The 14,032-nt window shown below is 40.5% G+C and overlaps 1 protein-coding gene across 2 annotated transcripts in view; it reads right to left on the reverse strand.

Moving 5' to 3' along the window:
* The window catches only part of PTPN6 (protein tyrosine phosphatase non-receptor type 6), a 1,172,112-nt gene that overhangs the window by 94,485 nt on the left and 1,063,595 nt on the right, over positions 1–14,032 (reverse strand). For both annotated transcript variants that reach the window (XM_044079623.1, XM_044079624.1), the window contains exon 12: positions 8,273–8,340. In XM_044079623.1, coding sequence (XP_043935558.1) covers positions 8,273–8,340 — 68 coding nt within the window. The remainder of the gene's footprint in view (positions 1–8,272; positions 8,341–14,032) is intronic.

Here is a 14,032-nt window from a genome sequence, read left to right on the forward strand (position 1 = left end):
CAGAATGTAAACATATGGATGTGTTGCTTTCATGAAAGTTAAGTTAGTGTTCTGAGAAGTGCTGGCAGACATGAGTAGGGTGATCACCCTACAGAATGTAAACATATGGATGTGTTGCTTTGTGAAAGTTAAGTTAGTGTTCTGAGAAGTGCTGGCAGACATGAGTAGGGTGATCACCCTACAGAATGTAAACATATGGATGTGTTGCTTTTGTGAAAGTTAAGTTAGTGTTCTGAGAAGTGCTGGCAGACATGAGTAGGGTAATCACCCTACAGAATGTAAACATATGGATGTGTTGCTTTCGTGAAAGTTAAGTTAGTGTTCTGAGAAGTGCTGGCAGACATGAGTAGGGTGATCACCCTACAGAATGTAAACATATGGATGTGTTGCTTTTGAAAGTTAAGTTAGTGTTCTGAGAAGTGCTGGCAGACATGAGTAGGGTGATCACCCTACAGAATGTAAACATATGGATGTGTTGCTTTCATGAAAGTTAAGTTAGTGTTCTGAGAAGTGCTGGCAGACATGAGTAGGGTGATCACCCTACAGAATGTAAACATATGGATGTGTTGCTTTCATGAAAGTTAAGTTAGTGTTCTGAGAAGTGCTGGCAGACATGAGTAGGGTGATCACCCTACAGAATGTAAACATATGGATGTGTTGCTTTCGTGAAAGTTAAGTTAGTGTTCTGAGAAGTGCTGGCAGACATGAGTAGGGTGATCACCCTACAGAATGTAAACATATGGATGTGTTGCTTCCATGAAAGTTAAGTTAGTGTTCTGAGAAGTGCTGGCAGACATGAGTAGGGTGATCACCCTACAGAATGCAAACATATGGATGTGTTGCTTCCATGAAAGTTAAGTTAGTGTTCTGAGAAGTGCTGGGAGACATGAGTAGGGTGATCACCCTACAGAATGTAAACATATGGATGTGTTGCTTTCATGAAAGTTAAGTTAGTGTTCTGAGAAGTGCTGGCAGACATGAGTAGGGTGATCACCCTACAGAATGTAAACATATGGATGTGTTGCTTTCATGAAAGTTAAGTTAGTGTTCTGAGAAGTGCTGGCAGACATGAGTAGGGTGATCACCCTACAGAATGTAAACATATGGATGTGTTGCTTTCATGAAAGTTAAGTTAGTGTTCTGAGAAGTGCTGGCAGACATGAGTAGGGTGATCACCCTACAGAATTTAAACATATGGATGTGTTGCTTTCGTGAAAGTTAAGTTAGTGTTCTGAGAAGTGCTGGCAGACATGAGTAGGGTGATCACCCTACAGAATGTAAACATATGGATGTGTTGCTTTCGTGAAAGTTAAGTTAGTGTTCTGAGAAGTGCTGGCAGACATGAGTAGGGTGATCACCCTACAGAATGTAAACATATGGATGTGTTGCTTTCATGAAAGTTAAGTTAGTGTTCTGAGAAGTGCTGGCAGACATGAGTAGGGTGATCACCCTACAGAATGTAAACATATGGATGTGTTGCTTTCATGAAAGTTAAGTTAGTGTTCTGAGAAGTGCTGGCAGACATGAGTAGGGTGATCACCCTACAGAATGTAAACATATGGATGTGTTGCTTTCGTTAAAGTTAAGTTAGTGTTCTGAGAAGTGCTGGCAGACATGAGTAGGGTGATCACCCTACAGAATGTAAACATATGGATGTGTTGCTTTCATGAAAGTTAAGTTAGTGTTCTGAGAAGTTCTGGCAGACATGAGTAGGGTGATCACCCTACAGAATGTAAACATATGGATGTGTTGCTTTCGTGAAAGTTAAGTTAGTGTTCTGAGAAGTGCTGGCAGACATGAGTAGGGTGATCACCCTACAGAATGTAAACATATAGATGTGTTGCTTTCGTGAAAGTTAAGTTAGTGTTCTGAGAAGTGCTGGCAGACATGAGTAGGGTGATCACCCTACAGAATGTAAACATATGGATGTGTTGCTTTCATGAAAGTTAAGTTAGTGTTCTGAGAAGTGCTGGCAGACATGAGTAGGGTGATCACCCTACAGAATGTAAACATATGGATGTGTTGCTTTCATGAAAGTTAAGTTAGTGTTCTGAGAAGTGCTGGCAGACATGAGTAGGGTGATCACCCTACAGAATGTAAACATATGGATGTGTTGCTTTCGTGAAAGTTAAGTTAGTGTTCTGAGAAGTGCTGGCAGACATGAGTAGGGTGATCACCCTACAGAATGTAAACATATGGATGTGTTGCTTTCGTGAAAGTTAAGTTAGTGTTCTGAGAAGTGCTGGCAGACATGAGTAGGGTGATCACCCTACAGAATGTAAACATATGGATGTGTTGCTTTCATGAAAGTTAAGTTAGTGTTCTGAAAAGTGCTGGCAGACATGAGTAGGGTGATCACCCTACAGAATGTAAACATATGGATGTGTTGCTTTCATGAAAGTTAAGTTAGTGTTCTGAGAAGTGCTGGGAGACATGAGTAGGGTGATCACCCTACAGAATGTAAACATATGGATATGTTGCTTTCATGAAAGTTAAGTTAGTGTTCTGAGAAGTGCTGGGAGACATGAGTAGGGAAAAAGTGTTTATTTTGCCAATCTGTACATGTTTTTAGGTCATACAAGTAAGTGTTTTAGACATTATATTTACATTCTGTATGGTGATCGCAATACAGTGAGTTTAGGAAATTAACTTTTTGCTACTGTAGTGTGATCTTGGAGATGGTATATTTAATTTACGGGAGGGTGTGGGGGGCAAAGCCCCCTACATGGGGGTGCAGGGGGGGCACACTTACCTGTATGGCCTAAAAAACATGTACAGATTGGCAAAATAAACACTTTTTTCCTACTCAGAACAACATCTTACTCTACCTATTCAGGCATGTCTAAAGGGCAGTTTCCGGTGTACTCTCCAGTCCAACTGGTGAATCTGGGCATTTTGAGGCAATGTTACAACTGCCTCATGTACACAGACAACCCTCTCCTCCTACCACCAAATACTAATATATGCGAGAGATGCAATTATACAGCCAAACTGGAGGCAAAGTTCTCTCAACCCAAGACTGGAACTGACAGTCAAGAGGAGAAGGGTAATACTTGCAACACACCACCAGTCTCACATAGACCTAATAAACCAACACCAGCAAATAACACACATGAATACATGAAAACATACTCGGAGGCTGTAAATAAAAATCTGCAAAAGCAACAGAGACCTCCAAAGCAGACATCCCAGCAACCCCCACACCCCATCACCAACCATGAGACACATACTTCACATAATCAGTGTGCCACACAATCACAGCCCTTAAGGCAAAATAACATACCCAACACAGTAGTAATAGGTGACTCTATGGTCAGACACACTGATGTCCCACTAACTAGGCTGGAGAAGGAGGTTACAGTTAGCTGCCTGTCGGGTGCCAGGATCTGCCACATAACATAATCATTCAGGTCACTCCAGAACAAGTACAAATACAACTCTGTCATTGTCCATGTTGGTGTGAATGACCTGAGATGTACCTCCCTGGACTACATGAAAAGAGACATGGAAGAGCTCTCTGATCATGTAGCCCAAGCCGGTATGACCCTGACCCTGAGTAGCATCCTGCCCTCACCAAGAATGATGCCACAGTATAAAGAAAAAATGATCAATTTCAACAATTGTCTAAGTTTCTGGTGTCATTCAAAGGGGGATCCAATATCTGTCTGCCTGGGATGACATGCTCAACAAGCCTCGTTGTTTCACAAGAGATGGCTTGCACCTGTCACCCTTAGACTTTCGAATACTGGCCAAGACTCTTGCCGCCCCCCACAGTGCCTTTTTTAAGCAAGGCTCAAAAGACAAACCCACCACCATAAATAGCACAAGTAACCAAAAACTGAGGGTAATGCTACTCAACGCCAAACGTCTAAACCTCAAAATGCACACACTCGAGGCACTCCTCAGTATGGAGAACATTGACATCTGTGCAGTAACAGAAACCTGGTATAAGGCGCCAGAGAGCACCCCAGCACTACTAGGCTATAACTCATATCATACCTTTCGGCCACAGAACCAAGACCGAAACACAAAAGGTGGGGGTGTATCCATATTCATCAAGGATACCCACACCTCCAGGTTAGTGGCGCAGCACAATGCATCAGAGATCATCCATATGCAACTAACAATGGGCAAAACTGCAATCCAAATTGTAGCTTGCTACAGATCACCCACCATGGCCCAGGACCCCATTCCACATTTCTGTAGACACTGGGAAATATGAAGGTCCTACCAAACACCTTAATACTGGGTGATTTTAATTACCCAAACATAAACTGGGAGAACTACTCAAGTACTAACTCCCTTGCCCAACACTTCCTAGAATTTATAAACTCGAACGCCCTGGATCAACTGGTCAACACCCCCACCAGAGGGAACAACATATTGGACCTGGTCATCACCAACATGGGCGACCGGTGTTCCACACCAGTGGTCAACCCCTCGCTGGTTAGATCAGACCATAGACTAATCACTCTGGATATCCACATTCCGGCCCCATCCCTAATCCAGGAAACCACCATGAAAAACTTTTCAAAAGCAAACTTCATGTTACTTAAGACCGAGGTGGAAAGGTTCACAGCCCCCATGCTAAAGGACAATGCTGTCCAAGCTGCTGAAACATTTACAAAGGCACTCTATGAGCATCTGCAGGAATGCAAGGATTGTGCTATCCCAAGTAAAACCAAGACTCACTCCTCCAAGAAAAGGAAACCAGTCTGGTGGACCCCTGTCATACACAAACTATACAACAGAAGGAGGAAACTAGTACAGAAAAGAGTAAAATCCCAAGAAGGAAAGACATCCCTGATCAGTATCTGCAAGAAACTATGATCCCTCATTAAATCATCCAAGGCTAGTTTTGAAAGAAAAATTGCCAATGACTCCAAAGATAACCACAAAGCATTCTTTAGTATGTCAAGAACCTAAGTGGAAACTCTCAGATCTGCTCTTAGTTAGTGCAGAATGGCACAAAATACACTGAACCGACTGATATTGCAAACATTCTGGCAGACAGGTTTACTGCAAACCTCACCCCCCTCACACCCCCTAAAGGGCCCATAACCATACCAGAAGAATGTAGGGCCATGTCAATCACTGACACACAGGTTAAAACAGCCCTATCCAAAGCCAAAAACACAGCTTCAATGGGACTGGACAGGGTCCCAGGCTGTGTCTTACAAGAGCTCCAAAATGAGCTAACCCCTCACCTAAACACACTCTTCAAACTCAGCCTCTTTACAGGCTACGTACCCACAGAGTGGCGCACAGCAACAGTTATCCCGCTCCACAAAGGTGGAGCCACAATGGACCCCGGGAACTATCGCCCTATAAGCCTGACTAGCCTGGTCTGCAAGGCTATGGAACGCATCATCATGGAACTCATTTTGTTTTGTTAAGGGCAGATCATGCCTCCTAAACCTGGTGGACTTCTTTGAGATGATTACCAAGGCATTAGACGAGGGAAAGGAGGTCCACACAGCCTACCTAGACCTTGCAAAGGCTTTTGACACCATTCCCCATTCTAGTATTATAGACAAGCTCACCAGCTTGAACATAAACCCCTACGTCATGAGATGGGTTGCCAACTGGCTTATGGATAGAACCCACATGGTGAGAGTTGCAGGCTCTACATCCGACTCTAAACCGGTTACAAGTAGCGTCCCCGAGGGCTCAATCCTAGGACCCCTCCTGTTTGGTATATACTTCTCAGAGGTACAGGCAAGCATAGGAGGACTATGGCTGACCAGGTTCACAGACGACTGCAAACTAGGGACCATAATTGATTCTCCAGCTGATACAGACACCCTCCAGATATGTCTCACTGAGAAGGATACCTGATGTCAAAATCATGGCCTCAAGCTAAATGCCAAAAAGTGCATAGTCATCCCCTTTGGAAAAAACAAAGTACCTGCAAACTACCACATAGGTGGCAGTCCCCTAAATACAGAAAATGTAATAAGGGATCTGGGGAACCAAGTAGATAGTAATCTCTCCTTTGATAATCATATTGCCAAGGTGGTTAGAAAATCCTTCTATGTGACCCACCTAATCACAAAAGGGTTCGCATCTAGAACAAAAGAGGTTATTGTGCTGCTCTACTCATCACTCATTAGACCCATCATAGAATACAATGCCCCATTTGGGATGTACCTTACAAGACACCTGCAACACCTGGAAAGGCCACAAAAGTACCTCACCAAGAGGATTACTGGCCTCAAACAGATGCCCTATGCAGCCCGACTCAAGAAACTCCAGCTGTACTCGGTTGCATACCGCTTACTCAGAGGTGATCTCTGCCTGACATACAAGGCCTGTCCAACCCAGAATTGATGGACATGCTCCACCTAAAAAAAAATCAAACCCCAGAGAGCCACACGCTCTATAGATATAAACCTCACCACAATGATAAATAGGACATACTGGAGGGATAGATTCCTATCCCAGAGACCCCCCATGCTTTGGAACAGGATCCAATATACATCAGGCAGAGCCCCTCACTAACACTCTTCAAGAGAAACCTTGACGGGTGGATAGGAAACAGAAAATTTACCCCGGGGATCACTGCACTGGCTCTGCTGGACAGTGGCACAGGGAACTAATGGCCTTGCTGGACAGAGGCACAGGGAACTAATCTAAGGGGCTGGCGAAAGCCAACACATTCTGGCTAGGCTTATAAATGCCCTTGGGCAGATAGCCTTGTACTTACCTATGAACCTATGAACCTATGAAGAAATGTAGTAAAAAAGGTGTTTGTTAGTTTGGTGTTGTTATAGGTGGGGGGGGGGGTTGTTATTTACATGTGGTTGTAGTTTTCAGTCTTATGATACAATGTTTCAGTGTACTGAGCTTTTGTTGTTTTGTGTTTTCAATGTTATGACAATTCAATGTTTTGAAGTATACACACACACATATATATATATATATATATATGTATATATATATATATATATATATATATATATATATATTTATATATATATATATATATATATATATATATATATATATATATATATATATATATATATATATATATATATATATATATATATATATATATATATATATATATATATATATATATATATATATATCAGTGCTGTGTGTTTGGTTGTGCATTCACCATACCCAACATTTAGTTAGGCGAGTTGATTTGAAGTACTGCTAGTTCATGGTTCATCACAGGATGTGGGGATTTATTGTGTGGGATCTCTATATAGTGGGAGTGGGATTTTGTCCTATCACCACTGCTTTGCAATCTCAATGTTGGTATATATGATTAGAAAGAGCTATTATTTTATTTTAGTTTTCATACACCAAGGTTTGAGCTTAGTGTTTTAATACTATTGTGTCAATGTCATAGGTTCATAGGTTGGTACTAGGCTACTGGCCCTAGGGCCTATACAAGCCTAGCCATAACAATTCACTGGCCTATATTTTTGATAGTTTAAGTCCAACGTAGTATATGCAGATGTAGCGGGTTAGCGATATCGTGAAGTGTGTGTGTGTGTGTGTGTGTGTGTGTGTGTGTGTGTGTGTGTGTGTGTGTGTGTGTGTGTGAATGAATATATATTATGGATATATATCAAAAACATAAAAGACAAAAAACTTTAATTAAATAATTAAAATACTAAAGAAATATACATGGTAAGAGCTTTCAGAGATAAATTCTGCTTCCTCAGACCATGTAAAACCAAAAACACAGACTTAATAAATTCAGTAGAATTAATACAAAATATCCAATAAAAAATATTCTAAGGAATCACGTTGCATTCACAATTAAAACTACATGAACATTATCTGCGTAAAGCCCTCTGCTTTAAAACTGGTCTTAAAGAGACCTTGCCTTTCAAACCATATGCTTTGTCAGCATGTAAGTGTAAAATCCAGTATAGCTCTCTTCTTTCAGTTTTATGGGTCAAGTCCTCTAATCTCCCATCTTCTCTCATCATTTCTACTACTTTGAATTTAAAAGTATGTGTTTCTCCTATTTCCATAATATGTCTGGCTAATGAACTCAGGGAGCTTTACTGGATTTTACACTTACAAGCTGAGAAAGCATATGGTATTTATTTATTAACAGAATGTCTAAACATGTAATACTGGGGTCATAATGTTATTATATAAACTCTCAACTTCCATTTACAAGGCTTGGCCCTGTGCTTTATAAAAAAAAAAGTTCAAGCATAAATGAGATATAGACATTTAAAACAATAGCCTATAAAACATAGTAGCAGAAATGTAGCAGAGTTTTAAAAGTAAATGACCTTACCTTTAAGATCTATTGTGTCCACTAGCATGTCGATCACAATTATTGTTCCAGTTCGACCAATTCCTGCACTGTCAAACAGACAACAAAGGAAGACATGAGGCACCCCACACATGCATTTTAACTTTATAAGCATATTTTTCTTTATTCGTTATAACAAAGTAGTCATTTATTCATTCATGTGATACCTGCTTGGCATCATGAGACAGATCCTGTGCCAGCAAGTAGTGGGACTTATGCAAATACTGATCCAGGAAAGAAGGCATATTAGCACAAGACGAATGTGCATGCGCACACGCACACACACACACACACACACACACACACACACACACACACACACACAAAATCATATATCATATATGCCAAAAGACATGATTATAGTTGCTCTTGCCCTAAAGTTAGTTCATAGGTTCATAGGAGGTTACTAGGCTAATGGCTCTAGGGCCCTTACAAGCCTAGCCAAGTTCAAGCCTTGTTCCTTTAAGGGTCTAGAGATATGGTCTATGTTGTAAGCAGATCTAAATCAGCACCAACTGCCCCTATCCAGGAGGGACACAAGTGAAACCTCTGGGGTGAATTTGCGTTTTCTCATCCAGTCGTCCAGTTACGTTTAGAAAGGGTTAATGAGGGGCTCTGTTTAACCTGTATTGGAAGTTTATTCAGAGGACAAGCAACCTCTGGGAGACATATCTGTCTCTCCAGCAAGTCTTGTTGATGTCACATGCTAGGTCAAGATCCCCAGAGTATGGCATTTCCATTAAGGCAGGATCAGAGTTTGCTCTGTATGCAAGGCACAGGCTGCCTCTGAGTAGCTATATGATACAGAGTGTAGTGACAGTGATTTCAGTCTGTCCATGTAAGAAATGTGCTGAAGACACTGACTTGTTATATGATACAGAGTATAGTGACAGTGATTTCAGTCTGTCCATGTAAGAGATGTGCTGAAGACACTGACTTGTTATATGATACAGAGTGTAGTGACAGTGATTTCAGTCTGTCCATGTAAGAAATGTGCTGAAGACACTGACTTGTTATATGATACAGAGTGTAGTGACAGTGATTTCAGTCTGTCCATGTAAGAAATGTGCTGAAGACACTGACTTGTTATATGATACAGAGTGTAGTGACAGTGATTTCAGTCTGTCCATGTAAGAAATGTGCTGAAGACACTGACTTGTTATATGATACAGAGTATAGTGACAGTGATTTCAGTCTGTCCGTGTAAGAAATGTGCTGAAGACACTGACTTGTTATATGATACAGAGTGTAGTGACAGTGATTTCAGTCTGTCCGTGTAAGAAATGTGCTGAAGACACTGACTTGTTATATGATACAGAGTGTAGTGACAGTGATTTCAGTCTGTCCATGTAAGAAATGTGCTGAAGACACTGACTTGTTATATGATACAGAGTATAGTGACAGTGATTTCAGTCTGTCCATGTAAGAAATGTGCTGAAGACACTGACTTGTTATATGATACAGAGTGTAGTGACAGTGATTTCAGTCTGTCCGTGTAAGAGATGTGCTGAAGACACTGACTTGTTATATGATACAGAGTATAGTGACAGTGATTTCAGTCTGTCCGTGTAAGAGATGTGCTGAAGACACTGAATTGTTATATGATACAGAGTGTAGTGACAGTGATTTCAGTCTGTCCGTGTAAGAAATGTGCTGAAGACACTGACTTGTTACATGATACAGAGTGTAGTGACAGTGATTTCAGTCTGTCCGTGTAAGAAATGTGCTGAAGACACTGAATTGTTACATGATACAGAGTGTAGTGACAGTGATTTCAGTCTGTCCGTGTAAGAGATGTGCTGAAGACACTGACTTGTTATATGATACAGAGTGTAGTGACAGTGATTTCAGTCTGTCCGTGTAAGAGATGTGCTGAAGACACTGACTTGTTATATGATACAGAGTATAGTGACAGTGATTTCAGTCTGTCCATGTAAGAAATGTGCTGAAGACACTGACTTGTTATATGATACAGAGTATAGTGACAGTGATTTCAGTCTGTCCAGATTACACTGTCACTGCTGCCTCAGAGGGCACAGCAATAATATGTATAGTTTTCCCCACACTAAAGGGTGGCGTAAGCAAAAAACTATGGGGCTAGGTAAAAATGCCCGCCAGGCAGAGATAGCCTAGTATGAACCTATGAACCTATGAACCTATGAACCATGTAAGAAATGTGCTGAAGACACTGACTTGTTATATGATACAGAGTGTAGTGACAGTGATTTCAGTCTGTCCGTGTAAGAGATGTGCTGAAGACACTGACTTGTTATATGATACAGAGTGTAGTGACAGTGATTTCAGTCTGTCCGTGTAAGAGATGTGCTGAAGACACTGAATTGTTACATGATACAGAGTGTAGTGACAGTGATTTCAGTCTGTCCGTGTAAGAGATGTGCTGAAGACACTGACTTGTTATATGATACAGAGTGTAGTGACAGTGATTTCAATCTGTCCGTGTAAGAAATGTGCTGAAGACACTGACTTGTTATATGATACAGAGTGTAGTGACAGTGATTTCAGTCTGTCCATGTAAGAAATGTGCTGAAGACACTGAATTGTTATATGATACAGAGTGTAGTGACAGTGATTTCAGTCTGTCCGTGTAAGAAATGTGCTGAAGACACTGACTTGTTATATGATACAGAGTGTAGTGACAGTGATTTCAGTCTGTCTGTGTAAGAAATGTGCTGAAGACACTGACTTGTTATATGATACAGAGTATAGTGACAGTGATTTCAGTCTGTCCATGTAAGAAATGTGCTGAAGACACTGACTTGTTATATGATACAGAGTGTAGTGACAGTGATTTCAGTCTGTCCATGTAAGAAATGTGCTGAAGACACTGAATTGTTATATGATACAGAGTATAGTGACAGTGATTTCAGTCTGTCCATGTAAGAAATGTGCTGAAGACACTGACTTGTTATATGATACAGAGTGTAGTGACAGTGATTTCAGTCTGTCCATGTAAGAAATGTGCTGAAGACACTGACTTGTTATATGATACAGAGTATAGTGACAGTGATTTCAGTCTGTCCATGTAAGAAATGTGCTGAAGACACTGACTTGTTATATGATACAGAGTGTAGTGACAGTGATTTCAGTCTGTCCATGTAAGAAATGTGCTGAAGACACTGACTTGTTATATGATACAGAGTGTAGTGACAGTGATTTCAGTCTGTCCATGTAAGAAATGTGCTGAAGACACTGACTTGTTATATGATACAGAGTGTAGTGACAGTGATTTCAGTCTGTCCGTGTAAGAAATGTGCTGAAGACACTGACTTGTTATATGATACAGAGTGTAGTGACAGTGATTTCAGTCTGTCCATGTAAGAAATGTGCTGAAGACACTGACTTGTTATATGATACAGAGTGTAGTGACAGTGATTTCAGTCTGTCCATGTAAGAAATGTGCTGAAGACACTGAATTGTTATATGATACAGAGTGTAGTGACAGTGATTTCAGTCTGTCCGTGTAAGAAATGTGCTGAAGACACTGAATTGTTATATGATACAGAGTATAGTGACAGTGATTTCAGTCTGTCCATGTAAGAAATGTGCTGAAGACACTGACTTGTTATATGATACAGAGTATAGTGACAGTGATTTCAGTCTGTCCGTGTAAGAGATGTGCTGAAGACACTGACTTGTTATATGATACAGAGTGTAGTGACAGTGATTTCAGTCTGTCCGTGTAAGAAATGTGCTGAAGATACTGTCTTGTTATATGATACAGAGTATAGTGACAGTGATTTCAGTCTGTCCATGTAAGAAATGTGCTGAAGACACTGACTTGTTATATGATACAGAGTATAGTGACAGTGATTTCAGTCTGTCCGTGTAAGAAATGTGCTGAAGACACTGACTTGTTATATGATACAGAGTGTAGTGACAGTGATTTCAGTCTGTCCGTGTAAGAAATGTGCTGAAGACACTGAATTGTTATATGATACAGAGTGTAGTGACAGTGATTTCAGTCTGTCCATGTAAGAAATGTGCTGAAGACACTGACTTGTTATATGATACAGAGTGTAGTGACAGTGATTTCAGTCTGTCCGTGTAAGAAATGTGCTGAAGACACTGAATTGTTATATGATACAGAGTGTAGTGACAGTGATTTCAGTCTGTCCATGTAAGAAATGTGCTGAAGACACTGACTTGTTATATGATACAGAGTGTAGTGACAGTGATTTCAGTCTGTCCGTGTAAGAAATGTGCTGAAGACACTGACTTGTTATATGATACAGAGTATAGTGACAGTGATTTCAGTCTGTCCATGTAAGAAATGTGCTGAAGACACTGACTTGTTATATGATACAGAGTGTAGTGACAGTGATTTCAGTCTGTCCGTGTAAGAAATGTGCTGAAGACACTGACTTGTTATATGATACAGAGTGTAGTGACAGTGATTTCAGTCTGTCCGTGTAAGAAATGTGCTGAAGACACTGACTTGTTATATGATACAGAGTATAGTGACAGTGATTTCAGTCTGTCCGTGTAAGAAATGTGCTGAAGACACTGACTTGTTATATGATACAGAGTATAGTGACAGTGATTTCAGTCTGTCCATGTAAGAAATGTGCTGAAGACACTGACTTGTTATATGATACAGAGTATAGTGACAGTGATTTCAGTCTGTCCGTGTAAGAAATGTGCTGAAGACACTGACTTGTTATATGATACAGAGTGTAGTGACAGTGATTTCAGTCTGTCCGTGTAAGAAATGTGCTGAAGACACTGACTTGTTATATGATACAGAGTATAGTGACAGTGATTTCAGTCTGTTCATGTAAGAAATGTGCTGAAGACACTGAATTGTTATATGATACAGAGTATAGTGACAGTGATTTCAGCCTGTCCATGTAAGATATGTGCTGAACACACTGACTTGTTATATGATACAGAGTATAGTGACAGTGATTTCAGTCTGTCCGTGTAAGAAATGTGCTGAAGACACTGACTTGTTATATGATACAGAGTATAGTGACAGTGATTTCAGTCTGTCCGTGTAAGAAATGTGCTGAAGACACTGACTTGTTATATGATACAGAGTGTAGTGACAGTGATTTCAGTCTGTCCGTGTAAGAAATGTGCTGAAGACACTGACTTGTTATATGATACAGAGTGTAGTGACAGTGATTTCAGTCTGTCCATGTAAGAAATGTGCTGAAGACACTGACTTGTTATATGATACAGAGTGTAGTGACAGTGATTTCAGTCTGTCCGTGTAAGAGATGTGCTGAAGACACTGACTTGTTATATGATACAGAGTATAGTGACAGTGATTTCAGTCTGTCCGTGTAAGAAATGTGCTGAAGACACTGACTTGTTATATGATACAGAGTGTAGTGACAGTGATTTCAGTCTGTCCGTGTAAGAAATGTGCTGAAGACACTGACTTGTTATATGATACAGAGTGTAGTGACAGTGATTTCAGTCTGTCCGTGTAAGAAATGTGCTGAAGACACTGACTTGTTATATGATACAGAGTGTAGTGACAGTGATTTCAGTCTGTCCATGTAAGAAATGTGCTGAAGACACTGACTTGTTATATGATACAGAGTGTAGTGACAGTGATTTCAGTCTGTCCGTGTAAGAAATGTGCTGAAGACACTGACTTGTTATATGATACAGAGTGTAGTGACAGTGATTTCAGTCTGTCCATGTAAGAAATGTGCTGAAGACACTGAATTGTTATATGATACAGAGTATAGTGACAGTGATTTCAGTCTGTCC

This window comes from Protopterus annectens, chromosome 8.part0, assembly GCF_019279795.1.
Source record: "Protopterus annectens isolate FY-2018-M chromosome 8.part0, PAN1.0, whole genome shotgun sequence".
In the NCBI taxonomy this organism is placed as follows: domain Eukaryota; kingdom Metazoa; phylum Chordata; order Ceratodontiformes; family Protopteridae; genus Protopterus; species Protopterus annectens.